The sequence below is a fragment of the Helobdella robusta genome (assembly GCF_000326865.2).
Source record: "Helobdella robusta unplaced genomic scaffold HELROscaffold_8, whole genome shotgun sequence".
In the NCBI taxonomy this organism is placed as follows: Eukaryota; Metazoa; Annelida; class Clitellata; order Rhynchobdellida; family Glossiphoniidae; genus Helobdella; species Helobdella robusta.
In genome coordinates this window covers 4,552,251-4,573,223 of record NW_008705459.1, presented here as the reverse complement: position 1 = coordinate 4,573,223, position 20,973 = coordinate 4,552,251, and the positions used below count along the sequence as shown (strand labels likewise).

General features: G+C 37.0%; 1 protein-coding gene across 1 annotated transcript; it reads right to left on the bottom strand.

Annotated features, from left to right (window-relative positions):
* Positions 1–1,441: 1,441 nt before the first annotated feature.
* On the bottom strand, positions 1,442–19,687 carry HELRODRAFT_70230 (hypothetical protein; the record flags this gene model as incomplete). Its single annotated transcript, XM_009031857.1, has 45 exons — positions 1,442–1,580; positions 1,710–1,846; positions 1,936–2,106; positions 2,545–2,809; positions 3,008–3,185; positions 3,366–3,501; positions 3,848–3,944; positions 4,072–4,289; positions 4,408–4,551; positions 4,763–4,971; positions 5,327–5,447; positions 5,682–5,819; positions 6,064–6,195; positions 6,423–6,566; positions 6,675–6,830; positions 7,070–7,181; positions 7,390–7,481; positions 7,775–7,837; positions 8,235–8,411; positions 8,578–8,718; positions 8,979–9,077; positions 9,385–9,592; positions 10,180–10,331; positions 10,534–10,659; positions 10,805–10,894; positions 11,222–11,335; positions 11,636–11,743; positions 12,377–12,501; positions 12,883–12,971; positions 13,303–13,403; positions 13,540–13,659; positions 13,834–13,937; positions 14,169–14,280; positions 14,574–14,664; positions 15,185–15,313; positions 15,400–15,564; positions 16,272–16,424; positions 16,520–16,623; positions 16,848–16,998; positions 17,207–17,532; positions 17,919–18,085; positions 18,213–18,435; positions 18,977–19,071; positions 19,234–19,374; positions 19,570–19,687. Coding segments are annotated over 45 exons (6,381 nt in total), but the record flags the coding sequence as incomplete, so codon positions are not given.
* Between the last annotated feature and the right edge of the window lie 1,286 nt (positions 19,688–20,973).

Genomic DNA, 20,973 nt, shown 5'->3' with positions numbered 1-20,973 from the left:
GAATGGTGAGGTCAGAGTAACTGGTTTCTTCGATAACATCATCGCTTGCTACCATCATAATATAAATGATGATGCTCCATTTACATTTGTAAGTCGGTTAATTCTGAAATGTGCTCATCGTTGAGCCGTTGTGAATGTACGAAGAAGATGATAAAACATTAAAATAACTACCGGGACAGCATTTGAGAGCTGATGAGTCCAAAAGTTAATTTTAACCAACAATAAATAAACAATGAGCCTATAAATACATTTAAGTTTACAAAATATATCAACAAATAGAAATGCGTAAAAATTAAATAATCCAAAAGTTTGATCAATATGTAATACAATAAATTAATACATAACAATCATATAACAGAAATTCAAATGATAAAAACAAAATTCTTCTAAACACATAAAATCGACAACTGTTAATTTTCAGCAAACAAAGGCTAGACGAAGATCAGCGTTTCTTTATGTTTGGTGTACCTTCACATAGATAGATCAGAGGAGAAGGAACTGGTTTTGAATTTTAGAAGGAGTCTGAACCATTAAATGGAAATTACATCCTCAACAGGTTAGATGAGAAAACTTCATTCAAAGAGGAGTTTTCGTTCTAAAGCGTGAAGATAAGAAAGAACTTTTTCCATTTACAAAAGGATTGTGGACGCTTTGAAGAGATTTGTTTTAAGGGAAACTGGAACCTAATTTCGTCGAAAAATTCTAAAACACATTTACATGATTTTCAGTAGATAATACTGAAAAAATAATTAATTATCAGCAAACCAGACAATTTGAGAAACTTAGATGTAGATTAATTTATAACACCAGAAACTGCCAAGCGTTCAACAGCAACATGCAACCGCAACATGCAACAGCAATATTCATTCAGCCTGGTAAACAACAGGAAACAAATAACCATCACATATACTTTATATAACATATCGTATAATATTTTGGAGTTGTCCAAATGTTTCACCATTCTCCCCTCTCTCTCTCTCTCTGTCTCTCTCTCTCTCTCTCTCTCTCTTTCTCAATCAATCAATGTGTTGCATTCGTCAACCGCCCTAACAGGTTGAAGTGTTCGCCCCAAATGTATCTAACAAAAACAACAGAAAAAAAAGCAAAGTACAAACTCACCTACGACCGCATCAAACAATAAACGCATGGTTGAAAATATTGCATCATAAATAACGCATAAAAAGTCTCGATGAATCATTGGCATTTTTTCAAATTTGATCTCGCTTGTCTCATCACCGTCAATGGAGTAACTCAAAATCTCAAAACATCAACGTTATCGTCAGTGACAAAACCATTATCGCCACTGCCACTAGGAATATATCATCAGTGCTATGTCGTCGTCGTCGTCATCAACGCATTGTCATCCTCAATGCGTCAACAATGCATCAATGCAGCATCATCATCATCATCATCATCAGTGTATGTATCAGCATCGCCACGGTCAAGTTCTTTTGTTGGATGGAATGTTTTGATTTGCTTTGGAGAGCATGTTAGCGACGTCTGTCCTCTGTGTGATGGTCAGATCTTGGACGAGGTACGAGAAACATTCCATCGTCAACTCTGGACTCTCGCTTACGAGACTGTGTGTATGTACGTATGTGTGTTTGTGCGATTGTGTGTGTGTTTCAAAATTTATGAGTGTTTAAATGCAACTGCGTGTGCATGAGTGAATGCTATATTTAACCGTGAAGAAAAGACAATTGATGTACCTTCTGATCTGTTCAATTAATTTGTCCCTCTTAAAACTTCGGATGTTCTCACTGACAATCGACTGTTCTACATTTATGGGATCCATCTGCTCAGTCAGCCATTCAACGACCGCCTTGTTATCATCCCACAGGTGTGCCTAACATTTTTTTTCACAAGTATTGGAAAAAAAATAATCTAACAAAACGAATTAAAATTTTTAAAAACAAAAAGCCACGAGAAACTAACCATAACTGTTCCCTTTGATTCAACGAACCACCTACTCAGCATGGATTTGATCTGACCACCCTTCAATTCAGGATTAATCTGCCTGATCTTCTTCTTCACTGTCTCCTCCATCAACAACCTCCTCAGTCTCCAGTACAGAAACTTGCGACAGTGCTTCCACACTAAAACATCCTGTCATCGTAACATTTAATACAATAACATCTTGTCATCGTAAGATTTAATACAACAACATCTTGTCATCGCAACATTTATTACAATAACATCTTGTCATCGTAACATTTAATACAATAACATCCTGTCATCGTAACATTTAATACAATAACATCCTGTCATCGTAATATTTAATACAATAACATACTGTCAGGTTTGGCAAAAAACTCGGCGAGAATATCTATGCAATAATGTAACATCAACAAACGACGTAACATCAAAATCAATAACAACAATGCAACATCAACAACCACAAAAATGCAACATCAACAAAAACAACAATACAACGCAACATCAACAACAACAACAATGCAACATCAACAACAACAATGCAACATCAACACAACAATAACAATGCAACAACAACTAGAGAGCAACAACAACATTAGAAGAACTAACGTGAATGCATCCCTTCTCGTGCATCCTGGCGGCAGTGTCGTGCAAGTCAGCAAACATAACCGCCACCTGGTGGTACATGGGAGTCAGCTGGGATTCCCGGTCCATCAATTGCTTCTCCAGTTTCGTCTTTTCCGGCGGAGGAATTTCCATGGAAAGTTTATCTTTTAGTTGTCTGCAGAGCGGATCAAGTCGGTGCATCATCTTCATCAGGTCTTTCATGCGGAATTTTATTTCAACAGTACCTTCTGCTTCCAAGATTCCACCTCTATAACGGACAGTTGACAAGAAACGAATGAACAAACGATGAATGAATGGATGAATGAATGAATTAATAAATGAATGAATGAATGAACGAACAAATGATGAATCAATGGGACTAAAGTGAACAGATGTAAATCCATAGACAGCTAGATAATAGATAAACAAAGTAAATGGATAGACAGATAGATAGATGGGGGCCAACCTGCCCTCTTTGTCCGCGTACATCTCAATGTACTCAGGATTGATCTTGGTGTCAAGGACGGCCCAGGCTCCCCCCCTCAACTCCGCATTGGGAGGGATGTAGATGATGATCGGCTGGCTGTACTCACGTAGGCCATCGACAATATATGATCCAAATTTCAATATTTGATCGAACATGTCTGTACGGAGTGAATAATAAAATGATTGATTAGTACCAAAATGATTAATTGAAGACGAGCTGTCCAAAGAATCCATTAAAGAAAATTACGAATAAAAAATAGGAAAAAAATTAAATTCATTTAAACATCCGTTGATCAAAGCATCTTTCAAAAAGTTTGGCGGCTCTTCTTTCCATTAACCTTTCATTCCGCCAGAAAATCCTCTCCAGTTGGCAAAGATGATGAGAGGAAGTTGTTCCCTGTGGAAGTATGTGATGGCCTGTGCAGTTTTGTAAGAAGAGTCTGGAAACCAGACCTGACCTGCTTGTGGGATCACCTGCCATACAAAAAATTTGGGTGACCAGATGGTTGGTTGACCCACTGATAGAAAGATCGTAAAAGCTTGACAAATGAATGTAAAGATGAATGGATGAATGAATTTTGAATGGTAAAAAGATGAATAAACAATTTATTTATGCATGAAAAATGGATAGATGAATAACACGTTAATGATAAATCCAACTGATAATGAAACCTGAAAATAATTTGACGGTTGGTTAAAAATTTTGGCAACTTTGAATGGTGCAATTATAGTAACAGTCATTTTCAACACCATCCTCTATTATTTTCATCATCACTCTTATCCTCATCTTCATCATCATCATCATCATCATCATGGTGACCTTGACTTCGGAATCTAGATTAGCAGGATCAGCAGGAATGGTCATCTCGATAGTCCTCGTTTCCGTCACGATCACACCAACCGGAATGCCTCCCAATCTGATGAAGGTTATGATAGCGATGATGGGCATGATCTTGACGATAATGATTTTAGATGATGATAATGATGACCACGACCAATTCTCATCCAATCATCTGCCTCTACCAACCAGCACTAGCAACCAACCTGGCTCTACCGCAGATGACCGTTTGTGCCCAAGGTGCCATGATTTCCATCCAAGAACCCTTATCAAAAAATCCAGACTGCCATTCTTCCAGATTTTCTGGATGCGGTCTGCCATCCAACATGAATCTCGGATCATATGGCGCCTTTGTTGGAGTGAATTCAATAATCCGATCTACTGGGTCTGTAGGCTCAACGGTGGCCGATGGACCATCCTTATACTGTTGGTATTTGAAGGAAAAAAAATTCCAAAAATATAGTAATTACCTACTCCAAAACAAAAACAAATAGCAAAAAAACAAAGAACAACAATAGAAATAAAAATGAACGCTACGAAACCTTAGGCATGTAGGAGAGCCACTTGAGCATGGTGAGTACGCCATTGTAATCATCAGAAGATACAGCGTGTGAAACTCCGTTGTTGTACATGATCTGTATGCCTCCGATCTGATTGTTACTCGTGTACACTTCTCGTCCAAGAACCTGTTTGTATGTGTTTGTGTTTGCTAGTGTGAAATTTTGTGTTAGTCTGCTACACTGATGATAATTTGTTTTCACCAAGGTTAATTCAAAGTTATAAAATTACAATATTGTATAAAAGGAAAAAATTTTAAACACAAATCACGACAAAATATCCACTGCTATTAATTTAAACAAAGAATGAAGCAAATGGTGTGAACATAGATGAATGAACCTTATTGAGGGCACCAGCGCCTGTGAGAATGATGTGCGAGTTTTCCACCTGTACGACCCTGTGACCCAGCCTGACCAGGTAGGCTCCAATACCGACCGCCCGACAGGACACCAGACTCATGGTGATGATTTCGCTGAATGCTGCCGACATCTCACCTGCTATCATCCCTGACCCCATCAAACATTCCACACCTATGCCGTCGTCCTGACCTGAGTAGCCATCATGTTACTAGCCATCAAGGTGGTCATGATGTGTCAGTGAAGGTTACACCTCTTACGGTGATTGAGAAAGTGATAAAACTGAGAAAAATACAAGATTTGTTGAATACAGTGACCAATGATCAAAATACAAATGATAGAGCTGACGGGTTGGCTTAGATAGCTCACCAAATTATCAAAAAATAAAAAATCTGTAAAAGCATAAATTAGTGATGTTTGATAAAGAGTACCGACATGATATTGCAAACAACAAGCAAACAGCAAGCAATAAAATAGAGAAGAAACATCGCACTGAGTCACAGTGCCAAAGAAATGAAGGAGTGATCGGCGGATGAAAGAAACTAACCGATAACAGTGGTTATCTTGTACCTAGTCTCTCCCTTGTCTTCAATGAGTTCTGCCTGTATGGAGTTCTTCGAACTTACCTTCTTGTACTCATCAGGCGTCAGATACAAATAATTGAAGCCCTGATCATTGTAATAATTCAAGTTATTAGTTCAAAGAACAAAAGACTAAGTGATATGGAGGTAGTTGTTGAATATATTGCGAGCAGTGTTGACATTGTAAAATAACGAAAACTTTGAAACATCAAAACAAACTTCAGCGACAAAAGAAACAACAACGGTGTATTCATCCACATATATTCACTCGATTCATCCGTCCATCCCCAAAATCATCCAACCTAGCACAACGACCTTCACCTTATCTGGATCATCAGCATCGATCCAGGCAACGTGGAATAGATGTTTGATCTCCTCAGCCAATCCGATGCGAGCACCAGAATTTGCAGACAAGTAGATGCACGGAACTTTCAGTTGGCGGGCCAGCTGCATAGCTTTCTGTTAGGTCAGTTTTTATGGTCGGATTATAGGATCTTTGGATTAATAGGACACTGTAATATTGCACAGAATAAGCTGAAATAAGAACTTCTCAATTCAAAAATTTGCAGGATATATGAATGATAAACATGATGGTTGTTGACACAATTTTGTATTTATTGTTGCTTTAATCACAATGCTATGCAATTCGAACACCCCATCATCACCAGGATCACTCGACGATTGCTGATTACTTCATTATCACCTGAAACAATACATCCTCCTTAGGACCGAACGATCCAATCTGGAAGGTGATGTCATTCCCGATGACGATGACGTCACGACCTTCAGGGAACTCAGGGGTCATCAGGTTCATCTTCCAAGCAACCATGCCAATCTGAAGATACATTTTGATAGTAATCAAGATGGTGATGATGGTAGTGATGGTGATTACAATACTAGGTTAGCGACGATTCAGATGTATAAGATAACGTACAGTGATAAGGATGATGATCATAATGATGATGATAAATCAAAGTAAAAATTTAAAACATCAAAACAATTATATTAAATTTTAAACTGGCAATAGAAAAAGAAGAAAAATAGTTCAAAAAACGGACAAACATTATTTTCTCCTGGCAGTCTGTTCATCTGGACCAGTTGTTCAGTGTTGTCGAGGACCAACTCAACAGTGGAGAGTACAGTGCTTGGAAGGTTGAACGTGCTGGACGACCTCAGCTGGGTCTCCCTCCATAACGAGAGCAGAGCCTGTAGGAAACATACCAAACATAAGAGCCCAATGACGAAGATGGAAACATACGAAATATATTTCTGATGTATCCTCGCTTTATCAAGACATTGATGCCATCATCAAACCTGTCTAAACATTTCAGGAAAGTCGTATATGTAGGTGGTACCGTTGGTTTGTGCCTGGAACCTTTTCAACTGCAGATGATCTTTAGTGACGTAAGGGGTGCTCAACAACAAGCCATGCAGGGGTCCATGTCTTGAGCCATACGCCTCGTATTTTATCTGCAAGTCAACATTCATTAACTCATTGTTAGATAAACCGACAATTTAACAAAAAATAAACATAACAAAATTAATATTGAAAGTTCTTCATTTAATTTTTCCATTAAATATGAAAAGAAAACAATGTGAATAATTTAAAAAATTCGACTTTGATCACAAAATTCATTCATTCATTTATTTATCCATCCATCCACTCAGTTAATTCATTCCTCCATCTAGTATCCAACAATCAATTTTACCTGTCCAACCCTCTCATCGAGTACCTCCTTGTACATAGAGATGTCTAGGTAGTACCCACTTTCGCTACTAAGGTACAATCGAATGGGGATGCGAGTCACGCTGTTCACCAATCTGGTTGGTGTATGAAGAATATCCAGCATGGATTAAAATTATTTTCCACACAATTATTTTACAACCTAATAAACCTTATATAACATTCATCCAGTCGACCTCATTGCTGACGATCTACAAATCCAATCGACAGACAACAATAAAACTGACCAAAAGAATAACAGTAACGCATAATAGAAATGCTAGCAAGCCTAGAACAAAAACAAACTTGATGGTCATCTTGATTTCACTCTGCATGACTCTCAGCTTCCAGATCCTACTTCCATATTTCATCACCATCGTTCTCACCGTATCTTCCAACTGTGGACACAAAACGTTTTAGACATTAATAAAGTATAACTGAAATAAAGTAGCACAAAGATGACACAACTCCTCATTTTCAAAGTCGTGAAAATAATCTAACAAGGAGGCTAATGAGGATAAGATATGCTACAGCATGACCATCTTTTAAACTTTTAAATAAGTAAAATATTTTAGTATTTTTTTTAGCAAGCAAACACACATCCCTAAACACACACATACACACAAACACACACACACACAGACAGATAGATACGTAGCAAATAATTAAAAAAAAAATTAGAAATAAGAACCTTGGCAAGATCGGACAGTGTGAGAGTTGGTACAAAATTCAGAAATATGTGGTTGCAATCTGTCTTCTTCGTCTTTGTGATTTGATTATTTAATTTCAACGCGTTATATAACATGAACTAACTTATTTAATTTCAATGCGTTACACAATTTCATTGACTTGATTGATTGAGTTAAAAACACGCACATAGTAAAATCTTAAAATAAAAAAACATCAACCAATCTGAACACAAAAACATTCTAATAATTGTGTAATTTAAACATTGGCATCTTAAAATCTACAATAAGACATAAGATCAGAAAAATTTAAAAAAAAAAAAAAACAACATTGGCCAGAACATTTACAAAAAACAATAGAAACAACATTTCAACAAAAAAAAACAGTAAAGACATGATCATTCGCAACAATTAAAAAAACCCACCACCAACAGCCACCAACAACCACAAGTCACGATCACCAACAAGATGAACCTGATAATGTGATGATGCGACTTCCAGTGCATCCATGGCTTCGAGTAGCGTACGTTCGCCTTCGTTTCTCAGGTACTCAAATGAAGCTTCCTTCGTGACCAGGTCCGAATGGCGAATGATCGATCGAACGAAGAAACGATAATCTGTTACTTCTTGACCTTTGGCCGACTGTGGTAATGATGAGTAGGAATGATGATGACGATAACGACGATGATGAGAATGATGAGTAGGATGATGAGTATGATGATGAGTATGATGATGATGATGATGAGTATGATGATGATGATGATGAGAATGATGATGATGAGTATGATATCAACAAAATGAAGGTAACGACCTTAGCTTTTCCAAGATAGAGATGCATTCTGTGGTTAACTATTGGCATTGCCTCCAAGTCAAAATTACTCATTCTGTTGATCTCAAGTTGAAACGCCAGAGCTGGCTCCAAGTGTCGGTAGATCCGGTCCTCTGAAAACTATACCGACGATGATGATGAAGGTTGATGATGAGATGATGGTCATGAAAGATGATGATTACGGTACATCTATGCTGTTAATCACGTTATAACGTTGAGGGTTGTATTAATGGAATGATAGCAGCGCCAGCACTACAATAGCGAAGATGATGTCAGTCAGATGATAGGATGACGGTGATAAAGATAAATGTAATGATACTCCCCATGACTAAATATGATGAAATATTATCATGCCAAAATATTTGTCCACTTCAACTTACCTGCTTCTTACTTCTGAAGGTAAAATATTTCGGAAATTCCCGTTTATGGAGTACCAGGAATGTGATCCGCCTGATACCGTACGTGGCCAGTTCATGGCGCTGAGAAGTTTGTTTCAAAGTATTCAGTCACTAATTACAAAAGTTCTTCGTTCGATGTTTCATGTTATCGTTCGGTTTTGAAATGAAATCAGAGATAATATGTTGTCTCAAAATTCTGGCAAACTCAATTCATTTATTTCCATTACCCCATTTCACCGCTTGATTGTTGCTTATCTTTAATATTATTCAGTGCATTAGACCACAAATTCAGATCAACCATTAATTCATTTCCCAAAGAATCCTCCATTTTAAAAACTGAGACAAACACACACTGGCATACAACAAATCGTGAATGAATAAAAGTAACCTTCTCCAAGCAGAATCTATTGAAGACGAATGCATAACTCTCATCATCTTCCTTGTTCGCATACCTGATTGCAATGTTCATGATGTGCACAGGTTCACTCACTCTACTCTGTATGATGAAATGATTAGATTCACTCACTGCTAGCGTAATTAGACAACTTATTAATTGATTCGATCCGACAAACACAGACATGCTTAAAAATAATTCTCTATCTGTTGCATGCAGCAAAGGTTTTTGTGCCATGAAACTTGTACAGCGTACGAGGTACGTTCATTTTTTCGTACGTAGACAACAATCAACTCGTCATACACACCAAACATGTGACTGACTAGGGATCTCATACGGAAGTCATTTGAAACCTGTTAATTATCCATCAAATCTTTGACAGTTCTTTCACAGTAAATAAATAAAGATGAAACAATAAGGAGAAAAGCAACTAACGGCATCTCTTGAGCAGACTTCCAGATCTTTGGTTGGAGTTTTGAAGCGCTCCATTATGAAATCAAAACAACTGCAGGGACAAAACATCGAACAGGGAAGTGGTGAATGAACAAACTTGATTTTAAAATAAAACAATTGGTAGCATTTTTATTAATAAAATGTCTCTGAATTTGCTAATACACTTGTAACATGAACCGTTATGAAAATATATTTCAAAGACCAAAGACAAATAAGAATAGTGAAGACACTTGAAATACTACTACAACAATAACAACAACAATAACAATAATAACAATAATAATAATAATAATAACAATAACGTAAATCAAAGAAACACAATAAGAAAGTTATTACGAAGTGAATTCGTAGAAAGACTCGAAGGCGGCCATGACGCCCATGCGATGGCACTGCACGATATCCTGGAAGAGGTTGTTCATCGAGTCGTCACTGAAGCTGGCTATGCGTGGCAGGCCCAACGGCTGTGGGTGAATCATGGTCGTCGAGTTCTTGCGGTTGATCAGTCTGTTCATTTGTTTGTTGGTTTGTTTGTTTGTCGGTTGGTTCGTTGGTTGGTTTATTGGTACATTGATTTGGTTTTCGGTTAGCAATAATTATTAACAAACATTCTAGCTTTGTTCGTTTTAAACACTACCCTCCACTCAAACATTTATTTTTTGTATCAGTTCAACAAAACAGACAGAGAGACACACAATACCTATTTGGATGGGTGCTGGGCAGCAAAAACATGAACTCAGTTACAATATGTCCAGTATTTGTGGGTATCTGATGCATGTAACTTATCTCGTAAGCAGTGTATGCCCTTTGTATGTACACCTGATAGTAGTAAATAAACTATGCAAAATCATCAATACCAACAACCAAGTTAACGATAGCATTATCAACAACAACAACAGTAACATTATCCACAGTACCAACAACAACAACAAACATGAACATAAAATATATATATTAAACCAACCTCAAGAGCGGCCTGCTTGACAATATCATTAGAGTGATAGAAGAAATCTTGCAAGACGTCATAAATGCTGGTCTCAGATGTTATCAGCTTCTGCGATTGTTTCATTTGGAAGGATGTTGGCGTTTCATTGTGATGAGGTTGTTGATGGAAGTTGTATGCGTTATCATTGGTGATGTTTTGCAAATAAAAAGGTGGCTTTAACGACAATTCATCAAGAATATTTAACGAAGTTTATTTAATATTTAAAGAAGTGCACTTGTGGACGATAAATACACGTCCACAATTGCACTTCATATAATTCACTCACTCAAAATTTCTACCATAGTTTTGAACCTTACAACTTTATTTGCCATTGTCATTATCGCCTAATAATTTCATCAACATCCTCATCCAAGCAAAACTCTCAATAAATCTTACTTTTAAGTTTTCAGGACTGAAGTTGTGGCCGAACGTATCGATAGCAGAGAGGAAGATGGACTCAACTTGGTTGTGTCGAAGTTCGTATGGACTCTGGTAGGCTGTGATCAAGATCTAATGGTCGAGCGTACGGTTGGTTAATCGGTTGGTTGGTTGGTTGGTTAGTTAGTTGGTTGGTTGGTTGGTTGGTTAGTTGGTTGGTTGGTTGGTTGTTTGGTTGGTTGTTTGGTTGGTTGGTCGGTTTTACGGTTGAATGACTGATATCGCGAGATTCATGACATTAAAAAAAACCATAGCACTGCAAATTATTGTACGTACAGCATCACAACTGAAACATCAAAAGTTTAATGATACTGCATTCGATATCATTATCAACAATATCATTCTCATCATCACCATCATCATCATCATAACCTGTCTTGCTCGTAGTGCAACTTTTGCATTTTCAGCTTTGTTGAGTTTGGTCAGTTCCTGTAGTAAAGAATAAATGTCCTCCGACAGGTCTTTGCTGTAGAAGTTGTCCTGTCGATGAATTCAATCAATCAATCAATCAATCAATCAATCAATCAATCAATCAATCAATCAATCAATCAATCAATCAATCAATCAATCAATCAATCAATCAATCAATCAATCAATCAATCAATCAATCAATCAATCAATCAATCAATCAGTCAATCAGTCAGTCGGTCGGTCGGTCAGCCAATCAGTCAGTCAGTCAGTCAGTCAGTCAGTCGGTCAATCAATCAATCAATCAATCAGTCAGTCAGTCAGTCAGTCAGTCAGTCAGTCAGTCAGTCAGTCAGTCAGTCAGTCAGTCAGTCAGTCAGTCAGTCAGTCAGTCAGTCAGTCAGTCAGTCAGTCAGTCAGTCAGTCAGTCAGTCAGTCAGTCAGTCAGTCAGTCAGTCAGTCAGTCAGTCAGTCAGTCAGTCAGTCAGTCAGTCAGTCAGTCAGTCAGTCAGTCAGTCAGTCAGTCAGTCAGTCAGTCAGTCAGTCAGTCAGTCAGTCAGTCAGTCAGTCAGTCAGTCAGTCAGTCAGTCAGTCAATCAATCAGTGTGATATAAAAGTACACAATGTAGAAAGACAAATACACAGAGATGGAAGATATAGAAAGATGAAATAACTATAGATATGAATATACAAATGACAACAAACAATGAGCGAGATGATGAGTAGGTTCTTCTTGGCGACTTGTGAGTGTGAGAAGATGAACGGAGTGACCAGGGTCATGTCGTCTTTGTTGGCCCCTCGAAGCAGGGACACACATTTGTCGTATGAACCTGACACGTCATTATCATTATTATTTTTGTTATTATTAATCATTGTTATTATCATTATTATTGTTATTTTATTATTATTATTAGTAGTAGTAGCAGTAGTAGCCGTTGTAGCAGTAGTAGTAGTAGTAGTAGTAGTAGTAGTAGCATTAGTAGCAGTAGTGTTAGTGGTAGTGTACAAGTAGTACAAACAATACTGACGCCAACAGTAACGATATAGAGCTAATTACTATTGTTAGGTAATTATTAGATTAAATGATATGTAAAAAAATACTGTAAACAAGCTGATGATGGTGACGAGAATGACGATGATGAAGATGATGTGACTGAGACATTGTTTATTGTTGAGTGCAATCAAACCGAAATGTGAATAAATAAACAGACCATGTTGGAATTGCGTTTCAATTTTCAGATAGTTCCTGATGAATTCTTGTATGACAAGTTTCGTGTGCCCTCTCAACCCGTTCCTAAATCTGTTCAGTTGAAGTTACAGTGGAGACTGATTCCTTCTAGCGGGAGCCAGCAAGTCGTCGTCATCGTCATTGCGTCATTATTATTTTTATAACGTTAAACATGTTGCCTCCTACAATGAACATATTGTTTGAAAATGTAGAACGTAAGTTTTATTTTACTAGTTTACAGGTCAGCTAGCTAATTAATATGAGCAACTCAACTGACCAAAATAGCCTAATCGAATAATTACTAATTAAAATTATATAATTATGCGGGGTTTGATAGTAACTATTGAAGTTTGAAAGAACACATGTAGAAATTATTACAAAATCTTGAAACAATAGTAGAAACTTTTTGACGAATTGTCCGATGCCCTGAGTTGCGATGAAGAAGACATCCTTCTCAGACCTCTTGGTGAGGGAGGCAGCATGCGAGTCCAGGATGTTGGCAATCTAATTCAATGGGACACACTTTCATTTATGAATCCTATATCATTAATATTTCACCGTATCAAAAGTAATTTGGTCACAAAATTTAAAATTGGAATCCCAATTTTTTCTGCAATATATTTTTATTCTCTTCAAATACCTGTTGACTAGGAAACTGGCACATGACTGAAGTGATGTTGCTCGCATATCCAGCCATCAACTGGCGCAATGAAGTTTCCACTTCCGTCGGAATACGACCTGATATGCTCGAGATGATCTCCTAATAATGGAACAAAATGACGACGCCATCACATCACGTGATAACAACTACCACACACACACACATACATACACACACACATACACACCACACACACACAGCAATATACAGCCAAAACAACAAACGATAATGAAGAAGAAACAAAGCTAAACCAAATGAAGCCCGACAGCAAACCTGCAACTTAAGAAGTGGTAAGTGTGGATCTTTGAGACACTTGGAGAGGGTTTCCAGGTTCTGGTCCAGGCGCTGCTTGAAGTACGGGTCAGGTAGGCAGTATCCTGAATGAAACAAAAACCAATTTTAAATGCTACGCTAATAATAACACGCCTTTATCCTTGGCATTTTGTCAATTATTACCATCAGAAATATCACAGTCACTATAATCATGATTATTTAAGTAAAAAAAAGTGCATCGGCTCATTTTTCTGAGTCGGTTATCATCATCCCCAGCATCAGCATACCCACTGAATAATAGGATAATACAACATAGCAAGCAGCATGGCGAGTACCTTCGAGAATTTGATCGATAGATGATTTGGTGTTATCGAAGATCTGATGCAGCTTGTCTCCGAGATGAATGGCCCGGTCTGTCTTTGGGAATTGACCCTCGTACGGTTTCGACTGGTGGTCGGTAGTGAAGGGGTCGAAGGGATGAAGAGAACGATCGAAAAATGAATAAATGAATGACAGAATTATAAAAATGGATGCATAGAAAGATGCATGTGCCAACGTAATGATAAGTACGTTTACAGGGAGATGTGTATACAGAGAGACGTGATATATCAGCAGAGAGTATGACTACGTAAACCATTCTATAAAATGACATCAACACATTTTAAAAATAACAACAATAATATCAAAATTTACTCATAAACACAACATCAAAACAAAACCCGAAGGCAACAAGTAAAGACCATTTGAACTTTGGAAGCATCATCGAGGGTCAGGGTGGCAATGACGGTGCCTGCATCCAGGGAAGCACCTGGCCTCTTCAAATAGTGGATGCTGGTCACGTTGATGGCAGATTAAAAATATAAACACATGAAATAAAAGTACAAATAAATATGTAGTCATAACAATTAATAAAGGGTTGGTGTTATTGACAAAAAATGAGCACCGATTGAAAGATCGGCACGGTACTAAAGCACGTGTCGGTAAATCGAACGAGGGCTAGATCAATGACCCTTAACCCTCTAATCAAATTAAACCTGACGCTTTGAATCATGTTAACTTGATAAAGAATATAAACTCATACACATGATAATATGCAGTATTGGACAATTTTACATCGCAATAGTCTTGAAAACTCTTTAAACTGCAGTGTATATGAAAAAACATAATGTTGAACGTTATACAACAAGTGTGCTACCAAATGAACGCTGGTGCAAGTATATTGGTTGTTAACTGCTTTTAAGCCCAAGATAAGCTCTTCAGTCTCGTAATTATCATCACCCCTACTAATATCATCAACACAAAACAATCCTCATCATCATCGTCACCATCATCATCGGGACAACCAACAAACCATCCACTGTGAGCAGCTCTGAGCTCCATGATCATTTTCATAACTTCGATCTCAGCAAACAAGTCACCAGCATTCACGTGACCACCTTCCTCAATCAAATATCCAACCAGCTTCCCTGTCGACGGGATCCTGTTGAGACGTGATGATGGCGTCCGTCATATCTTAACTAGAAAGTCCATAGATTAATCAATCAATCTTTCAAACAACCAATCAACAAACTAATCAAACAATCAACCAGCCTAAGTTGAGTAGGGTCGTTATCTTTCTCAAAGACACAAGTTTTGTTTCCGATGACTATCCTGTATTGGCTGGTTTCCTCCTTCATGTACGTCGTGTAACTTGAGCCATCTATCGACACCAGCAAACCCCCGTCCGTTAGTCTGCGTGAGTTGTTGATAGGTTGTTGTAAGGTTGTTGTTAGTTTGTTGTTAGGTTGTTGTTAGGTTGTTGTTAGGTTGCATTGTGTCGGCTTTATGTTATTCTATTGATTGAGATGGTATAACAAGAGTCTACAAAGCACCAACAGTGATCATAAACTGGCTGAAGCTATGTGCTCCAACCAAACTCTTACTCCACGGATTTTTATATGTACGGAACTCGTCCGACATCCTATTCCGACCTCACCATTCTTCAAACTCGCAGAATTTAAAATCATTTAACTAATAATGTAAAAATCATTTAACTAATAATATGCCGCAAAACCAGCCCACCAGATGCGTTCAAACAACACAAACGGTAAAAATACAAAACGGTTTAAAATTATATTGAAATGCGGAATTTATAATCTGCAGAGTGAATTTAAAGAAGTTCGAACTTTTTATATTTTGATTTAAATCTATTTTCGTTTGAAGATTCATGACCTGTATCATTTTATGGCAAGTTAACAAAACTCTGCAACTAGATAATCTTGTACTGTTTATCGTGAAAGTATAAATAAACCATCGTACACAAATTCACTTGGCACGTTTTCTCAACGAAAAGTAGAGAGATCCCCAATATAACTAAACATATTTAATTCCTTTTCTTCTTGCAATTTTCAGATGCATAATAAAAATAAACCATTACAACTGAACCATGCTCTAATTACCTGTGTGCCTCGACCTCAACAAACGAGTTGTTCATGGATATGAAGTACCCGATAGGGCTGGACTTGGTGACCATGACGATGTACTTGATGCCCTCGTGGATCAACTCCACGGTGATCGTGTGCTTCAAGAAACTGGCTGGCAACACTTGACCCCTGGAACAGTGATGAGGACGATGATTAATACTGCTAGTGGCTATCACTATAACGATGAACATCATAATATAAGTTTCTAAATGAATAAACAAAACCTTTCCAAGGTGGCTTGGAAGTTTTGAAAATTTCTGAGCAGCAGTTGGTCGGCAACATGAAGTGACCCAACCACTACAGCCAACATTATGTCCGGCTTCTCTGCCTGTGACAAGTGCAAGTTTAAAAACTAACGAATAAAAGTGTAGAGTAAACAAACCACAAACTATATTCACAAGTACAGCGTATGTTACTATCAATTCAACAATAAACAATTACAGATCTTAAAAAGAAACTGAAATAAAAAAAACTATCAAAGTTGAATATTGATGTTGTCAAGTCAACGATGTAGTTCGTTCCAGTGTGGGTGACGCACTTCCCGCTACTTACCTGCACCTTGTCAGTGATGAGCTTATCTAACCAGCCAGTGTCACAAGTGTTGTTCTGGAAGCTTTCAGTCTCAATGAGTTTGATGAGGTACTCCACTGTGGTCCTGAAGTCACCTCGGATGGACAGTTCCTTCAATGCAACTGCCATGTTTCTGGAAGGATGTGTGTTTGTGTGCATTAATGTAATTACAACGCATGATCGCACAGCACATTAATGTAAACGAGCAGATGAGAAATTTCATAATAATAATGGGAGAGTCAACCAGAGTAACTGCAAACAAAATGAGTATGATGTAAAGTTTGAACGACGAACACGCGGAGTAAAGTAAAAATTTTACTAAAAAAATGACATAGACTCACTCCCTAGCACTCTCTCTATCCTTGCCCCACGAGAAACAATGACCAAACTGTGAGTCAGCAAATTCGTGCAGTCCGCCAGAAGCTACAACACTGAAGTATCCCCAAATGTTCTTGCTACTTCGAAAGGTCAGTTCCTGTACCGTTCCCGAGCTTGGCTTGAAACCCTCATCCGGATTTTCGCTGGTGATGCGAGCTGCTATCACGTGACCTTTGGGGATGGGCTTGTGATGAGGAGTGAGGAAATCGATGATGGTGTCTCCCCATGGTTCCTCGCCGTACAACAACCGAATTTCTTTGATTCGGTGCAAGGGAACTCCCATGGATATCTGAAGAAGTACAGGCAGGCGATCATTATATTCAAACAAGTTTTCTCATTTAAAACCAAGTGCAACATGATATATTAACAGAATAACAATACGAATGATTCAGCACGAGTTATATGATAAAAACAGAACACTTAACATTGAAAATTAATTTATCATAGCTTATTGTAGTTTAATTTAGTTGTATATTCTACTGGTATTGTCCCAAATGTATGTTAAGTTGAAATAAATTGAAAGGTTATTGAATTGTAATGCTTGCCGTTGATATAAATTATTAGAAATTAAAGCTAAAATGTGATACATTGGTGAATATACTGTGTGCACTGTGCAAGTGATGTATATTGTGTAAAATTTAATAAATTTTCATTGAACAACATTCTACGACTCACTTGCAACTGGACAGCAGGCAGATTGATGTCAGCCACCATCTCAGTACACGGATGTTCAACTTGCAACCTGGGATTCAATTCCAGGAAGTAGAATGTTCGATCCTCCTCATTGTATAGGTACTCTACGGTACCTGCACTCTCGTATCCAACCATGCGAGCTAAGTTCACTGCAGCCTGTGTGTTTGTTCATTTGATTGTTTGTATCACTTTCTGTTGTTTAGTTGTTTATTTGTTCAATTGTATTTGACATGTATAGAGAATTGAGGTGTAAGAAAATAATATCCGCGATACAACAAGGGAGTAATGCCTTCTCCATGGCTTCTTGGATATCTTGTGGAGCAACCGTGACAGGTGCCTCTTCAATAATCTTCTGATGCCGCCTCTGGATGGAACAGTCCCTGCCAAACAAGGAGATGGCATTTCCATATTTGTCAGCAAGTAGCTGAACTTCCAAGTGACGAGCCTTCTTAGCGAGTTTCATAATGAATATTGGAGAACCAGGAACCTCTGCCTGCACCTGTTTCAAATACATTTCATCAAACAACTTAGACAACAAAAATAAAAACAAAAAAAAAACAAAAAAAAACGACCAAATAAATTGGTATCAGTAAGTAAATGAAACAACTTGCAAAATATAAAAATCGAACAAATTTTCAAAATGTGACCAGTAGAATGTATTGTTAACCAGAAGCATATAAACTGCAGTCGGTCATACAGAGCGATTTTCATAGATGAAAAGAAAAGTAAATGTCTCAGGACAGCCTCGCCTGTGATTATTTTCAACTCCTTAGTCAGTTGCAGTTATTTTTAACAAAGTGAGGCAATTGAAGGACTAGGTCTATAATTGAAACGAATTTAGAATTTCTAAATAACTCTAAATTAACTTCCAGATAACAGTAAATCAAACATCACAAACAAATGCAACAAACATTCTCGGCATATGAAAACTACGCAAATAAAACTAAACAATAGACATTATCTAAACAAAGGTCACTATCTTATCAATCAGTTCATCTTTAACTAATGCACACGTGAACAACTGGACCACCATTATATACCTGTCTGAAGAGATTAGGCATGTCATCAACACTCAGTGACTTTCGAATGCCTTTACCTCCTCCTCCTTCTGACGCCTTGATCATCACCGGGTAGCCTATCAGTTATCAATTTAATTTGACAATTGAGGGAAATATTAAGTTATGTTACCAAAAAACGACAACGCTGCAGAGAACAAAAAATGATGACCAACCATTGCAATACACTTCACATTGCATCACTTGAAACAACAACAACCATAACAACAACAACAACAAACCTATGATGTCAGCAGCTCTCAATGCCTCATCAACCGTAGTCACAATCCCCTTTTGGTACATCTCGTATGGAATGGTGATGATATTCTCTCGTCTCTGCCCCAACTGCTTATATAAGTTTGAATCTATATCCACTTTTAAACCTGAATGAACATATTGAAAAAAAAGTTTAATAAAATCGGCGTTGTGAACCAAAATGTTGGTCTCATTTCAAATATTAAAGTAATTAACCGACCAACATTATCTAAAGTTAATCAGACGGTAAATACATGATACATGCCCATGATAAGATTTATACCGACCAAAAGTATTGAAGGCATTACAAAAAAAAGCATTACCTGAACCACTCCAAGGCAAAGTGGGAACTCCAGCAGTTTGAGCAACAATCGATGATGCAATCTTGTCTCCGAGGGCCCACATGGCACCTTCAGATGGTCCTGCATTGAGTGAACCGTTTGCAAGGAATGAACCATTTGGAATTAATGAACCGTTTGCAATGAATGAACCATTTGCAAGAAATAAACCAATTGCAAGGAATGAACCATGTCCAATGAATTAAACACATGTGTGTTGTTTAAACTTTTCTCTTTCTCATTATAATGTCTTAAACAAGGAACATTCACAAACATTTTTTATGTATTTTTCGCGTTTTAAATGCGTTTTTAATAGCTCGTATTGTCTGTATTTTGCATCATTTATCTATTCAATTCTTTTATTGCTGACGTTTGAAAGAGGTTGAATTTTTATAAAGAATAATAAAACCAAATTTCAAATGGGGTGGGATGGGGTGAGAAATTAAATTGATCAAAAAGAACTACAAAGAAAGCATAAAATATAACGATTATAATACAAAAATTACATAAAAACACATGAAAAAATGTCTCAAAGAGTTTGCTGCAAACGACAAGTTGAATGAGTAGAACACAAAAAAATATTTGTACTTTCTACCTCAAGTGAAATAAATCTTAGAAAGCTTTGAAAATTTTGAACTGTTGGCCCACATTTTGGTTGCAATGATATTTAAAGCTGTATTCACTATTCATTCCAAATATTGACATTCTTGTTTTCACATTGGTTTTATAAAACATTTTTCATGTCAGCATGTATTTCTTATTTTAACTAATGATTTAATATTAACTACTCTTAATTTCTTACATGTATATTTTTAATAAGTTTGTTTGATTTTTGCTTTCAATAACTTAATTCTAAATAGCATGCTCGCGTTTTTATGTTCGTAAAAATTCTTTGTAGCACTGGAGGTCACACTTTATTAAAATCCTTTCCTAACGCTTTCTAAATTAAAATTACCAATCAAGCAATATTCAATAAATTAATTACCATTAGATGTGATTTTATAAAACTGGATTTGGAAACAGATAAGTTTATCTTAACAACATTTGCTCCAAAAATAGTTTTCATTGCTTAAATTATTATAGCACAATAGTTCGATGCAGTCGCATATACAATGCAAGATGTAATGTAGACATATGTTGGTATAGATAAAGTAGTAAAACACGTTAATCAGAAGAATATTTTTGGGTGTCAACAAAATAAAGTCAGTATGTGAAAATAAAAAGTGAATAACAACATCTTTTAATGAATCTGATGATCTTTTCAAACAATGATAGTTCGTCGTCTCATCATTTCTTATTCTACATAATCAGGCTGTTTAAAAACCTATTTGATATATCCTAACAACATTTTTGTTTAAAATTATTTCATATATTCTTCACAAAAATAAA